The 15,933-nt window shown below is 40.9% G+C and overlaps 1 protein-coding gene across 1 annotated transcript; it reads left to right on the top strand.

Moving 5' to 3' along the window:
• The first annotated feature begins 1,738 nt into the window (after positions 1–1,738).
• POLE4 (DNA polymerase epsilon 4, accessory subunit) lies at positions 1,739–13,760 on the top strand. Its single transcript, XM_021699164.2, has 4 exons — positions 1,739–2,017; positions 2,577–2,661; positions 3,332–3,373; positions 13,439–13,760. Exons 1-4 carry the CDS (start codon positions 1,805–1,807, stop codon positions 13,450–13,452), a joined length of 354 nt encoding a protein of 117 aa, XP_021554839.1. The 5' UTR covers positions 1,739–1,804; the 3' UTR covers positions 13,453–13,760.
• The last annotated feature ends 2,173 nt before the right edge of the window (positions 13,761–15,933 follow it).

Below are 15,933 nucleotides of genomic sequence, written 5' to 3'. Positions count from 1 at the left end.
AAAATATTTTATTTATTTATTTGACAGAGAGAGACACAGCGAGAGAGTGAACACAAGCAGGGCGAGCGGGAGAGGGAAAAGCAGGCTTCCTGCCTAGCAGGGAGCCCGACGCGGGGCTCGATCCCAGGACCCTGGTATCATGACCTGAGCCGAAGGCAGACACTTAATGACTGAGCCACCCAGGCGCCCCTTCTGAAGGTTTTAATCTCGGTCAGGCCTCTTGTTCTGTTCTAGGGGAGCCTCTGCTAATCCAGTCACGTAGAGTTTACTACATCATTGATGAATGCAGATAGATACTATCTAATTTAACCTCATTTTGGCTTGACTGCATTCTGATGTGGGTAAATTAACCACCTCGTGTCTTCCTCAACTGTAAAAGTTAAAATATTAACTACTCCAGAAAGGGTATTATGAGAATTGTTACTCAGTACATAAATACATAAATGTAAAAGCACATATAAAAGCATGAACCATGCACATAGGAAATGCTAAAAAATGTGAGCTATTAGAACTGACTTAGATTAAAACTGTTACTGCAGGGCGCCTGAGTGGCTCAATTGGTTAAGCGACTGCCTTTGGCTCAGGTCATGATCCCAGAGTCCCAGGATCCAGTCCCACATCGGGCTCCCTGCTGAGCGGGGAGTCTGCTTCTCCCTCTGACTCTCTCCCATCTCATGCGCTCTCTCTCTAATAAATAAATAAAATCTTAAAAAAAACACACAAAACATGTAACTGCAAATATGAACTGTTTCTCTGTGCCAGGTTCAAACTTTGGTGTGGGGACTAATCAGGGGTGGTGTGTATTCTGAGATACCCTTTTCGGGTGTCTGTGAAGTCAAAACTATTTTCTTAACAAGACTAAGAGGTTATTTGCCTTTTTCATTCTCATTTCTCAAGAAGATGAAGAGGAATTTCCAGATCTGTGCGAGAAGTGGTAACGTTAACATACAGAAGCAGCTAGAGAATCCAATGGTCTTCTATTAAAGCCATACCTTAAAGAGAATTTTCTCATTAGACTTTTTTTGGGGGAAACTTGTTATAAAAATGTTATTTATGTTAACGTGCATTACTTATCTTAAACAAAATTCTGAAACTCTTAATTTCGAACACAATAAATATAAACTAGAGAAACAAAAGTTCTTTGGGGTCCTCAGTAATTTCTAAGACCGTGAAGGGAGCCTGCGAACAAAAAGTTTGAGAGCCAGTGCTCTGGTGCAACTCACGACTGAACAAGCGTGGACGTCTTGTCATCGACACAACTTCATACTTCACAGCCTCTATGCTTTTTATTTGTGGTTTCCTGTCAGGACTGAAATTCTTCGATTTCTGCCTGCCAAGGTCCTACCTCCTTCTAGGGCATTTTGTTCACCTTGACACCGGTCCAGATTTCGCGCCCCTCTCGGTACCCTCTTTCTCGCACGCTGGATCTCCCCCGGGCCTCGCACGGGCACCTGCCCTTCTCAGTCTTGTCTATCACTCGCTTATCTCTTGACTGAGGCTCTTGCAGGCTTGGTCTGGGTTTCTCCAGACCACGGAGCTCCTCCCGGCACTGGCCCGGCTCAACCACATTCAGGCACTGAAGGACGGTGCTTGGGGTCAACCAGGCCCGACGGCGCTCACCAGGACCAGAGCCGCCACGCCCAGCGCCGGTCCCCGCCCGCCCGGAGTCCTGGGAGCGTCCAGCCGCGTAAAGGGCGGAGCCACGCGCCCACAGGGGGCGTGGCCCGCAGCGCGCGCGGGAAAGGGGCCGGCGCCGCATGCGCGCGCACAGTCAGCGGTCGCGCGCAGCACGCTCGGGGCCCGGATGGCGGCGGCGGCGGCGGCTGGAAGCGGGACGCCCCGGGAGGAGGAGGGGCCCAGTGGGGAGACGGCTGCTCCGCAGCCCCAAGCCCCGACGAGTGCGCCCGGGGCTCGTCTCTCGAGGCTGCCTTTAGCGCGAGTGAAGGCTTTGGTGAAGGCGGACCCCGACGTGACCCTCGCGGGACAGGAAGCCATCTTCATTCTGGCACGAGCCGCGGTGCGGCGGGAGCGTCAGGGCCACACGGGGTTGCGGGGCGGTGAGGTGGCGAGGGGCGGGGCTTCAGGAACCTTCCGGGGGGCGGGGCGTAGCGGCGACTGGGGCGGCTTGGAGAGGGGGCAAGCGAGGGAGGAGGAGGGTCTGGACTGTGTGTGCGTAGCGTAAGGGGGTGAGTGAGGTGCGGGGACCGGATTCTGAGGCGTAACTGTGGGAGGGAAGACTGGGAGAAAGAGTCACATACCTGCAGTAGTTTTATTGGTTTGTTAACACACCTGCCTCGTCATAAGGGCTTTGGACAACAACTTTAAGTGGTATTTCGAGTGTCTAACATAACTTGTAGGAGTGTCAAGCGAATGAGTGGGGTGGATTTACAAGTGAGGGATGAGGGACGTGTCATGGGCTACCGGGGTAGGGGGAAAGGGAATAATAGGCCCTCATGAAGTCCAGGACTGAGCAGCTCTCCAGAGCACCCCTTACTCCCCTCCCATCACTCAAATAGAGGCGCTCACAAGAATTGTGCTAGAACCTATTGATTCAATTCTCCTTGTTCGCCTCACAGGAACTGTTTGTGGAGACCATTGCAAAAGATGCCTACTGCTGTGCTCAACAAGGAAAGAGGAAAACCCTCCAGAGGAGAGATTTGGGTAGAATGTCACTGTGGTATTCGGTACCTGGGGGCAAAGAAGGGAGGGCTGGGGGAGGCTTCCCTCTCACTGGGGGAGAAGCCACCACTGTAAGGTGAGAGGTGCTACAGGGTCTCTCCCTATGATGTTTTCTGTTGGACTGCCACAGTGATAGAAGATCCTAACCTTTAGAGTCCCTATGCTTTGGGTGGCTGGAGAGGTGGTGGGGTAGGTAATGAAAGGAGTCTTAAGTGTTGCCAAAGCTGACTAGACCCCTTTATACCTTTTGCCATGTTGTACCAGTCTTGACACTTCTTTTTCACCCAGAAACTGGGGGTTTAATTTCTGCCTCTTTAGTTGGTAACCCTTGTGCATGTGTAAGCTTTTGTATACCTTAATCCCACTTTCCCTTCTATTTTGCTACACTCTCCTTTGATGACTTTCAGAGCAAAAAGGTTCTCGCCACTGAACAGGGTTTACCTAGAGTTTTCCTACTTCGTAGAGAGACAGCTGATATGTAAGATTTGGTGGTGGAGTAGAAATGGATCTCATGACAGCAGGGGACAAAGTTTATAAATGCCCTTATTTGCATAAAATGTCATGCCCTTTATTATGTGAGTTGTGGTTTTTTAAAGGGGTTGATGTCCAAATGACCAGACTTAGTCAGGTGTCCTTTTACTGTGTGTTTCAGATAATGCAATAGAAGCTGTGGATGAATTTGCTTTTCTGGAAGGTGAGTTCTCTGTCAATGGGTAATCATTTCCACCTGTCTATCCCATGCTAATGATATGAGTTCAGAACCTTATAAAACTGCTACTTGGTTCTTCTTAGGGATAATTCTTTCTCCCTACTTCCTATTAAGTTGGGAAAAATTAATATGTTAAATCTAGTGAGATTTAGCAATTCGAATTCTCTTGGGTAACTAGAACTTTTTCTTGAAAATTGCTAATTGTAAAAAAATGAGAGGGAATATATAAAGATCCTAGTGGGGTTAGGTGGATTGAGAAGTTCGTTTCCTACTTTGATCTCCATTCCCCTCATATAATGCTATATAATCTTCCCCTCATCATAATGCTAGAGATCAGAAGCAATTGCCAGCATTTAAAGGGTTGCTTCTTGTTCTTTTTTCTTCTTCAACAATCTGTATAAAGTGATTATTTTGCCACTGGGAGATTGTGTACTTGCCTGTGTCTGTTTGTTCTTAATTTTGCATTAACTCGTGTACTAAGTCTGTCATTGAAGTAGAAAATACTTGAGATACCTTATTTTAGCTATCTTCTCTTGGATGGATATCTATTTCTCCAATTATTCCTAAATCTGGTCAGCTTATTTTTCCCTGCACATATTCTGATTGAATATGAGAGAGCCACGCACTTTCCGTTCATTCTCACCTTTACAATACCAGAGTGTTCTCATTATCTCCTTCAAGCATCATTACCTTCAGAAATCCTTTCTGGGGGCGCCTGGGTGGCTCAGTCGTTGGGCGTCTGCCTTCGGCTCGGGTCATGATCCCAGGGTCCTGGGATCGAGCCCCGCATCAGGCTCCCTGCTCGATGGGAAGCCTGCTTCTCCCTCTTCCACTCCCCCTGCTTGTGTTCCTGCTCTCGCTGTCTCTCTCTCTGTCAAATAAATAAATTAAAAAAAAAAAAATCGGTTGAGATAATTCTTTAAAAAAAAAAAAGAAAGCCTTTCTGGATGTATTTATTTCACTATTTTTCTCTTTTGTTCTGTATATCAGCCTAGACCTCTCACCCTTTTGATACTTTTTTTTTTTTAATGTGTTTTAAGATACTTTCCCATGGCTAGCTTCAAGTCTAGATTATTGAGTATTCTTTCAATTTGTAGAACTTTCTTAACCCTTTTTTTCTATTTACTCATTTTTAAAAAAAATAACTTGTTAATTGCCTACCTGAGGAAGGCAACTTCTTGTGACTGACTTCCCATCAGTTCTCCAAATATGTTCGGAGCCTACTTTACCTGCTTATCTTTAATTACCAACTTTTCAAAGAGTATTTAATCAGATTTGTATTTTAAAGACTTAACACTACAGACCTGTGGATAATGAATTGGAAGGTGCTAGGAAAAGAAGTGGAGAGATCTTATGTAGTTTTCTGCTCTGGTCTCCACCATGGCATAGTACTTAGCTTGGATTTTTGATAAAGGGTCACTAAGTGGTGGCCGTATTCATTTTCATCTTTTGATCCAATAATCTCAGTAATTGCATTCCTCTGCTCTGCCTACATTAGTAGACCTGAATTTTGGCCCTTTTAGCAACTGTGGATTCAGTCAGTATTATATTTTGTACCTGGTCAAATAAATGTTCTCATGTCCTTAGATATATATGCTCTAAGTAGAAAATTATTTTTTCTTTTTTAATCAAGGCACTATCTATCCATGCTTGAAAATTATTTCTCTAATGGCTTACAGTGAAATGCAGCTGCTGCTCCACACTCCTGTTGTTTGTGTTTAGCTTTTCAGGTGGTTACTTACATTTCTAAATAATATGCTTCATCCTTGATTTTTCAACTGCAGATGTTAACTTCCTGCTGTGATAAATGAAGATTTAGGTAACCTATACTGCTCCATAAATCCCTCCATTCTGATTTTTGGAAGTTATATCATTATTTTTAGTTCCATTGTTACCTTTACAGTTTACGTAACATACTAAAATATCTATTTTTTTTTGGTTAACTCCCCACTCTGGAAGGTATGACTATTAGTGGACCCATCCTTTCCCATTTTTTTTTTTTAAAGATTTTATTTATTTATTCATGAGAGACAGAGAGAGAGAGAGAGAGGCAGGCAGAGGCAGAAGGAGAAGCAGGCTTCCCGCAGAGCAGATCCTGACGTGGAGCTCGATCCTAGGACCCCGGGATCATGACCTGAGCTGAAGGCAGATGCTTAACCCGACTGAGCCACCAGGCTCCCCTCCTTTCCCATTTTTTAACCCACTTCTAGCTTTTTTTTTTTTTTAAAGATTTTATTTATTTATTCATAAGAGACAGAGAGGCAGTGGGAGAAGCAGGCTCCCCGCTAAGCAGGGAGCCTGATGCGGGACTCGATCCCAGGACTCTGGGATCATGACCTGAGCCGAAGGCAGACGCTTAACCATCTGAGCCACCCAGGCGCCCAACCCACTTCTAGCTTTTACTTGGTGTCATCTATACTTGTACTTTGACGTTGTGAAGACTGGTAACATATCTTGTTATTCTAGTTAAAATCTCCCATGCTTTACATATCGGTTGAGTGTATAGTAGTTGAAAAACAGTACTGTGAACAATTCTCCAAACATGAAGAACTTCCTCTACCTCTTCTGTCCTTTAATCTTTCATAGAGGTGCCTTCCCTGCAGGCAACTGTTATTAGTCTCTTGTGTAATTTTCTGGATATTTTATGCAGATGAGTTTATGTATATTCTTTTCTAAGCCTTTCCTTAGGAACACAGATAACAAGTATAAAGTCAATAAATAATAAAATGAACACCATTGCAACCACCAGCTAGGTCAAGAGATATAGTAGTGTCAGCCCCCAGAAACTCCATATATATTCCTTCTTCGTGGTAGATCTTTCCATCCCCTTTCCTGACATAATAGTATCTTGACTTTTTGGTAATTACTTGATTTTCTTTATAGTTTTACAACATAAGCATGCATCCTTAAACAGGTTTTATATTTTTTTGAATTTTCTAAAAATGTAACCAGATTGTATGGATTCATCGGTCATCTTCTGTCCTGGGGCTGTTTTCTTTAGGTTAACACATTTATGAGATCCACCTGTGTGGTTGCACATCTCTCTTGTTTTCTGTGCTGTATGGCATACCATTGTGTGACAGTATTACAACTGAACCATTTTAATGTGGATATTTGGATAACTTTTTTTTCTGTTATAAGCAATGTGCTATTGATGCTTTGTCTTCAGCTTGCCTTCTGCTCCCTCGTCACATTCTTACACATATTGCTCTAGGCGTGTGTGTGTATGTGTGTGGATAAAATTACTGGGACATAGGATATGTATATCTCCCTCTTTTGCAGATATTGCTGAACTTCCTACATACCTGATTCACATTTCTACCTAGAGTGTATGATAATTCGCATTGCTCCTCATTTTCACCAACACTTGGTATTTGATTTTTGCCAGTCTGGTAGGGATGTTAATGATAATTGCCTAGTACTTTTATTTTGCATTGCCCTGATTACTGGTGACATCTTTTCCTATGCATGTCCATTTTCTGAGGTGGGGTGGTGTCTTGTTTTTGTCCTGGTTATTTTGTCTTTTTCCTTACTGATTTATAACTGTATCTGTGATTATATATATGTGTGTGTGTATGCTTTTTATTTTTTATTTTTTCTGAATGTGAATCTTTTTCATCATATGGGAAGCAGATATCTTTTCCTGGTTTATGACTTGTCTTTTCACCCTTTAGGGTACCTTTTGATAAACCAGTTCTCAATTAAAGGTAGTCAAATGTGGGGCGCCTGGGTGGCTCAGTTGGTTAAGCAACTGCCTTCGGCTCAGGTCATGATCCTGGAGTCCCGGGATCGAGTCCCGCATCGGGCTCCCTGCTCAGCGAGGAGCCTGCCTCTCCCTCTGACCCTCCCCCCTCTCATGTACTCTCTCATTCTCGCTTTCTCAAATAAATAAATAAATCTTAAAAAAATAAATAAATAAAGGTAGTCAAGTGTGTTAATTTTTTTTTATAGGTAATGCTATTTGTTTCCTGTTTAAGACTTTTTTCCCTATCCCAAGGTCATGAAGTCATTCTCCTATATGCTAAAATTTTTATAGTTTTCTTATCTTTCATAAAACTACAGTTGACTTTTTTGTGTATCAGACTGAGGTAAGGGTCTAATTTTTTTCTTATTATTTAGATAGCTACTTTTCCATATAATTTTCTCTGCCATGCTACTTTTGTGATAGATCAAGGCTGTTCCTCGATTTTCTGTTCACCTGTTGATCCGTTGTGTCTATTACCATGTCCGTACCACACTGTATCAATTATGGTAGCTTTATCTGAAAGAACAGATCTTCCTACCTTGTTCTTTAAGTGTCTTGGCTATTTTTGATTCTTTGCATTTTCATGTATATTTTAGAATATGCTTGCCAAATTCCACAGAAAAAGGATATTGATTGGATTGCACTGAATCTATAGATTACTTAGGGGGAGAAAGAATATATTTATAATAGTCTTTCAGTACATGAACATAGTATATTTCTCCATTTATTTAGATCTTTAATGTTTTTTTAAATAAAGTTTTTTTATTTTATAGGAAGAAATCTTGACATATTTTGTTAGATGCTTTCCTCTAAGTACTTAATTTTGATGCTCTTGTTATTGGCATCTTTCTAAGAAAAAATTAATTTTCATATGTTGCTAGTATATAGAAATATAACTGGTTTTATGTCTTAATTTTGTACTTAAGCATCTTGCTCAACGCTAATTCTAATGATTTGTGTTGATTCTTTTGGATTTCTGTAGTTACATAGTAATACCCACTAGTAGTGGCAATTTTGTGAAGTTTTCCCAATCCTTATCTTTTTCTTTTTTCTTTCCTTTTTTCTTGGCTAGATTCTCCAGTGTAGTGTTGAATAGATGTGCTGGTAGCAGTCATCTTGATTTCAAAGGGAAAGCTTTCAGTGTGTCCCCATTAATTATACTTAACTCTATATATTTTGTAGATTAATTTTAACAGATTGCAAATGCTGTATCGCTGTTTTTAAATTTTATTTATTTATGAAGATTTTATTTCAGAATGAGAAAGTGTGCGCATGTGTGTGCGTGCATGAGCATGGGGGAGGGGCAGATGGAGAGGGAGAGGCAGACTCCCTACTGAGCAGGGAGCCTGATGCGGGCTGGATCCTAGGACCCTGAAATCATGACCTGAGCCTAAGGCAGACACTTAACTGACTGAGCCATCCACGTGCCCCTGTATCACTGTTTTTAAAGAGAGATTGGCATTTTTTTCCCTATTGAATGTGAACCTCATACAAATTAGTTGGAGAGTGTGTGTACCCTTTTTATGTGTTCTCTAGAAAACTTTGTAAGATTGGAAATATTTCTTATTTGTTTTTTTTTAGTTTAAATTTATTTTTTTTTAAAGATTTATTTATTTATTTGAGAGAGCGAGAATGAGAGAGAGTACATGAGAGGGGGGAGGGTCAGAGGGAGAAAGCAGGCTCCTCGCTGAGCAGGGAGCCCGATGCGGGATTTGATCCGGGACTCCAGGATCATGACCTGAACCGGAGGCAGTTGCTTAACCAACTGAGCCACCCAGGCACCCTAGTTTAAATTTTTTTTAAAGATTTTATTATTTGAGAGAGCGCGCGTGTGAGAGTGAGTGAGTGGGGTGAGGGGCAGGGGGAGAAGCAGACTCCCTGCCGAGCAGGGAGTCCTATGCGGACTCGCTCCCAGGACTTCTGGGATCATGACCTGACCTGAAGGCAGACGCTTAACCCACTGAGCCACCCAGGCACCCCATTATTTATTTGAATGGTAGAATTCACCAATGAAGTCATCTTGGCTAGAATTTTCCTTATGGGAAGATTTCTGATTAAATTTTTTTGGATGATGTTGGAATCATTTTGGGTTTATTTTATTTTTTGAGGCAGTCCTGTCCTGCTTCCCCCTTGAATTATAGTTTTTCTAGGAATTTTACATTTATCTAAATTTTCAAATTTGTTGGCATGAAGTTCTTCATAGTATAGCTGACCCTTGAACAGCACAGGTTTTTTGTTTGTTTTTTAAAGTTTATTATTATTTTTTTAGTAATCTCTGCACCCACTATGGGACTCAAAATCATAAGCCCAAGATCAGGAGTGCATGCTCTTCTGACTGAACCAGCCAGGCGCCCCAAGGGGGCTTTTTTTTTTTTTTTTAAGTAGTCTCCATGCCCAATGTGGGGCTGAGTTGCATGCCTGGGGAGCCTGGGTGGCTTAGTCTGTTACGTGTCGGGACTCTTGATTTCAACTCAGGTCATGATCTCAGGGTTTTAAGATCTGAGCTCTGCATGGGGCTCTCTGCTCAGCAGGTTTTCTGCTTGAGATTCCTCCCTCTCCCACTCACATGCACGCTCTTTCTCTTTCTAAATAAATAAAATCCTAAAAAAAAAAAAAAAGAAAAGAAAGAAAAAAGAGTTGCATACCCTACTGACTAAACCAGCCAGGTGCCCCAAACTGCACAGGTTTGAACTCTGTGGGTATGTGGGGATTTTTTACAGTATAGCACTGTAAATGTATTTTTTTCCCTTATTTTCTTAATAACATTTTCTTTTTTCTAGGTTACTTTATTGTAATAATACAGTATATAATACACATAACATACAAAATATGTGCTAATCAGCTATGTTATTGGCAAGACTTCTGGTCAGCAGTAGGCTACTAGTAGTTAAGTGTTTGAGACTTTTTATAAGTTAACTATTGTTACTTCTGGTAGTGCTTTTTGCCTTAAAGACTATTTTGTCTAACACTTCTAAAATTTTCCAGCTTTCTTTGTTAGTATTTGCATGGTATGTATTTTTTTTTATCTTTTTATTTTTACCTTTCCATATCTGTAAACAGAATATAATTGGGTTATTTTTTAAAATTTAGGCTGACAGTCTTTTTCTTTAACTGGAGCACTTAGTTCATTTATGTTTAATGTAATTAGTGGTATATATGGGTTTAAATCTGCCATCTTATTTTGTGCTTCCTATTTGTCCTATTTTATGTTTTTTTCTTTTCAATTTTTTGCCCTTTTTAAGTCAATTTATTATTTCATTTTTTACCTCTCTCAAGAACTTATATACTTTATTGTTTTGTTACTGTACCAGTTACTGTATACATCCTTATTTTATCAGAGCCTAAAGATAGTACCTTTATCTTGTCCTCAAGAAAATAAGATCTTAGAACTACTAACTCCCTATACAAGGCCCTCTTCCCCATACATGCTATTATTGTCATGCATTGTTTTGTTTTTGTCAATCCACATAAGGCACTGTTACTGCTGTATTATACAGGCAAAGATATATGAATTTATCCACATATTTATATCTTTGCCCCTCTTATATTTCTGCTTCTCCATTTGTGATCATTTTCTTTCTTTCTGAAGTAAATCCTTTAGAACTCCTTTAGTATGGGTCTTCTTTAGTATGGGTTTTTTGGAGGGTGGTCGTGGTGAAAAAGGCTTTATTTTCATTGTTAAGGGTATCTTGCTGAATATAGAATTTTAGGTGGAAAGTTATTTATCATGTTGAAGCTGTCATTCTACTGTTTTTTGGCTTCCATTTTTTTTTTTTTTTAAAGATTTTTAAAATTTATTTATTTGACAGAGAGAGAGATAGTGAGAGAGGGAACACAAGCCGCGGGAGTGGGAGAGGGAGAAGCAGGCTTCCCGTGGAGCAGGGAGCCTGATACGGGCCTCGATCCCAGGACCCCGGGATTATGACCTGAGCCAAAGGCAGACGCTTAACGACTGAGCCACCCAGGTGCCCGGCTTCCATTGTTTCTGATGAGAAATCACTGTTAATCTGTTAATCTTTTGAAGCTAATTTGTCCTCTTTTGGTTACTTTGAAGATTTTATATTTGTCTTTGATTTTTCTTTAGATTCAGTTGGATGTATCTACGTGCAGATTTCCCTCTCTGGTCTGCTTAGGCTTCTTAAATCTAAGGATTGATGTCTTTTATCTGTTCTGGAGAAGTCTCAGCTAGTATCTTTTCAGATAATGGCTCTGCTTTGTTCTTTCTCTCTCCTTTCTCATTCGGATTCCCATTAAATGTATATTAAACCTCAATCATTATTTTGCCTCTCTATGCTTCTGTGTATTTTTTTCTGATCTCCCAGCTTACTGATTCTTTCTCTGGTGGTCTTGTATCCTTTAAACTTTTCTATTGATTTTTTAGTTTGTTTTGTTTCTGTATCTTCAGTTCTGTGAATTCCATTTGCTTGTTTTTCAAATCTACTTTGTCACTTGTTATTGTATTCGCTCCAGATGTTTTGAAGCTTGTCTTTTATTTCCTTAAACAAACTAAGTGCAGTTGTTTTATAGTCTCTGTCCAGTCTAATATCCACAGCCTTTTGAGGCTGACTTGTTTTTTTTTTTCCTGACTTGTTCCTGTTGATAGTGTTTCATGGTCTTTTTTCTTCTTTATGCCTAGTTATCTTGGTGTATTGGTCATTGTACTTGAAAAAATTATTTGTTGGATAGTTAGAGGCCTGTGTGATGAAACGTTTCTCCAAAGATTTTCATTTGCTGCTGCAAGGTACCTAGGGGAATGTGTAAATTCAGGATCTCCTTAATCCTAATCCAAGACTTGAGGATTCTTGGCTCACTGTGGTAATTAATATATGTGAACCCTGCATGCAAGTCTGTGAGGGGGCTGATTTAATTCTAGTCTAGCTTTACTCTGGGGGTATAGCCTTTTGGGATTACAGCTTTTTAAAAAATTCAACCTTTCCACTTGGGCAGAGTCTTAGATTTGACTCAGCCAGAATTTCTCAGCTCTGTCTTTTGGACTGGCAAATGACCTCAGGGCAAAAGCAGATTTGGAGGCTGGGTTACATTGTGTTCTTGCTTTCTCTAGATCTTGGATTTCACTGTTATTGATGCCTCTTCAGTGCTTGAAGGATTTTCTTTTTAAAAATATTTCAGTCAGCTTTATCATTTGATCTCAGCTGGAATTTGCCTTTATCAAAAGAAGAGGCTGTTTCCTTTTTTTTTAACTTAGAGTTATTTTTGCTTTGTTTTCTTATATGTTCTTTTCTCTGAATTATCTGTTTTCTAGGGTTTTTTTAAAAATAAATTTTAGTTTTTCCTTTCATTTTGCAGTTTTTCATTCTGTTTAGAAATGAGGGAGTATGAAGGCTGTTTGGAAGCTGTGTATACATGGGAAGGTGGTTTTTGCTTGGCACTTTTACTTTAGGGTGGGCAGAGGTGGGATCAGATGTTATACTGGGGCCCCGAAAGCCTTATTGTGGGGAGCTGGCATTTTCAGAGGCTTCTCTAGTTCTTCAGATAATTTATTTAGTTTATTGGAAGAGAGCCCTCTGATTTTTTTCCATTTAGCTTTAAGTGTTTTGTCTTCTGGTAATGCTACATGCTGGAAGGTTGTAGGGAGGTGGGGCCAACTGTTTCTCACGTAGACCCTCAAGTCATTAACCCTTTCTAGCCTGTGCTTCTTTCTGTTTTTCCTGGTGTCTGTGTCCATGTGGAGACTGTCCATGAGTCTCTTGGGCAGATGGGCTCCCACCTCTGCTGCTCCTTCTAGTCATTCTAGCTTATGTTTTTTCCTGCTCTTTTATAAACATACTTCAATCAGATTTCTATTATTCAGCTTTTTGTTGAAATCTCTTAACTGCTGATGGGCCCCATTCTTTGTTTAAAACCTTATTTCCTTTTGAATGGAATCTTGGATGGGAGGACATACAAGTGGGCTCAGTCCCCCATCTTGAACTGGAAATTTATCAAAAGGTTATAAACTTTTGCTTAGAAAACTTATCTCATTTATTTTGTATCATGCTTTGTCTGGAATCTCCAAATGCTCATTAACTAACACGGCAACCTCTTTGCCCTTTCCCTACTTCTAATTCTAACTCTCTGGACCAGTATGCTTAATTCCCAGCCGCCCAATTTCTGTAGTGACATGTTTATCCTCTGAGATCTTTTGGATGGATATGCCTCAAAATGAGTATTTCAGTCTTAGAGACCTGCCAGTATCAGTGCAGCTTCCACGTGAACTTTGCCTAGTCTGTCACACTCATCCAGTTCTTGAGGCACCTTGCTTTACATATTGCTCTTTGTTTTTTTTCTTGTTTTTTTTTTTTTAGGAACATTGGATTGATGGCTGAGCTTGGCAGTTTTGTGAGCTTTCACCTGCATCCTTTGGCCAGCCCCTCTCCTGCAGGCCTCAGCTTTGAAGAACAGACTGTTTGGAATATTGTACTCACATGCTTTTCCTGTTCTCCCTTCACCTAAGCCGGGATAAGCAGAGATCTCACCTATTAGCTTTTCTCTACAAGGTCTTCCACTACTGTGTCTTCCATTTCAGGCTTGGAGGCAGCCTCTATTGAGGCAGAGGAAAAGAAAATGATTTGTGTAGGTTGCTTAATGAATGATGAGAACTATAATAAAGGTCTCTGATCAATTTCAGCCTAGTGTGTTTTATAATCTTGCCTTTGTCCTTGCCATGATGACTGGAGAGCCACCATGCCCAGCCACAGACCTTCTGATCTTTCTTGCCATCTGTTCTAAATCTCAGTCCTTTGATTTATTTGCTTTCATTTGCTTTTTTCCAATATGTCACCAGAATGTGATTTCAGAATTTATGGGATGTCACTTAAGGTCTTCAGAAGTTTAAATAAATGTGATCCTAGATTTAAAACCAGTTAAATTTTAATAGCTTTATAGAGATATAATGCACATAGTATACGATTCACCCGTTTAAAGTGTACATTTCAGTAGTTTTTAGTATATTCACAGATATGTGCAGCTATCACCACAGTCAATTTTAAAATATCTCCATATTAGTGGAATCATAAGATAAGTGGTATTTTGTATCTGGTGTCTTTCACTTAGGTAATGTTTTCAAGGTTTGTTTATGTTAGAGCGTGTAGCAATATCCATTCCTTTATTTTTTAAATTGTGGCAAAATATATATAACCTAACATTTCCTGTTTTAATTATTTTTAAGTGTATAGTTCTGTGGCATTAAGTACATTCGCATTATTGTGCAACCATCACCATCGTCCATCTCCGGAACATTTTTTTTTTTTTTTTAAAGATTTTATTTATTTATTTGACAGAGAGAGACACAGCGAGAGAGGGAATACAAGCAGGGGGACTGGGAGAAGGAGAAGCAGGCTTCTCGCGGAGCAGGGAGCCCGATGTGGGGCTTGATCCCAGGACCCTGGGATCATGACCTGAGCCGAAGGCAGACGCTTAACGACTGAGCCACCCAGGCGCCCCATCTCCGGAACATTTTTCATCTTCTCAAACTGCAACTATAGCCATTAACAGTAACTCCCCATTCTACCCTCCCTTAGGTCCTGGCTAAATTTTGGTTTTTAAGGGAATGTTTGGGTGATCTATCAGGAGGAAGGCAAAGTACTTGGAAAGTAGTAGTTAAGGAGAGCAGCAGGAAACTGATTGAAACACTTGACCATATTTCAGATTCATCTGTGGCATTTGTTTGAAATGCCCATTTCTGCACCTTAATACCCCAGGCCTAATAAATTAGAATCTAAGGGGGTGGAGTTCCAAGAATCTCTATTATAGTTTTTTCAAATAAATTCCCCAAGTCATTTCCTTCCCACCAGTGGTCCACAGACTACTGATCTACAGGAAAATATAAATCTCCCTTCTAAGGGCAGGGGGTGGTAGAGTATGAATGTAGAATGTCTGGAATAGAGAGGAATTAAAGGAAAACAACCACCACCACTCTTTAAGAAGTAAGAGGGGAGTAACCAGATTTTGTAGGTCATCTGGTGAAGGTCCCACATCAAGGAAAGGACTGGGCACAGAACAGTGTGGAGAAAGATTCAAACCAAAGGAGGGCCTCAGTGAGACTATCTGCAAAGCTGTTTGTTGAATCTACTCAATGTGATCTCTAGTGTATCAACACTCCTTGTCTGTACAGTCCTCACGATGCACAGTGCCTGGCTCATGGGTCCTTCATGCGTGTCTGTTGAACCGGTTCATCATTTATAAAGTAGCCATGTCATGGTGAGAAGTGGTATTGGAATGCTGGCATAAAGCCTTCAGGCGGCCCAGGAGTCCAGAGGCTCCCGCATTCCTGGGCCATAACCAGCAGGGGGAGGCTGACTTCCTGAGCCCTTGGTGAAGATAGCCACCCTTAGACCACCACTTACTGGATGTGTTCTGTTCTGCCAGATCAGGTTAAGGCTGTGACAACCTTAGGGATGAACTCTGAGTTTCCTGAGAAATGACAATTACACTTTTCCTGTGGATTGTGGCCCAGAAGCCTCCCAGATTCTAAGCAGTGTATCCATCACAAAACAGAATTCTCACTGCTCTTTCACTGCAGGTTACCTGAACCTCAGAAACGTTGTTGTCCCTGTTTGCAAGATCTGGTGAAATGTAAAGGAAAACAAGTGTGAGGCTCTGCTCGGAAGCACAAGATCAGAGCCCTTTGCTCATAATGATATGCTCCAGTAGGTGAGCGATGGTAGACCTCCCCAGGAATTTGGAAATAAGCTAGGAAGATTGCCCTCTGAAAGTGGAACCTCTAAGTCACACATTTCAGAGGCTGAATTGCTCCCAGACTCAACTAGACCTGATCAAATATATGAAGAAGAATGTGCCC

Source organism: Neomonachus schauinslandi, chromosome 10 (assembly GCF_002201575.2).
Source record: "Neomonachus schauinslandi chromosome 10, ASM220157v2, whole genome shotgun sequence".
Taxonomy (NCBI): domain Eukaryota; kingdom Metazoa; phylum Chordata; class Mammalia; order Carnivora; family Phocidae; genus Neomonachus; species Neomonachus schauinslandi.
This window is presented reverse-complemented; position numbering and strand designations above follow the sequence as displayed.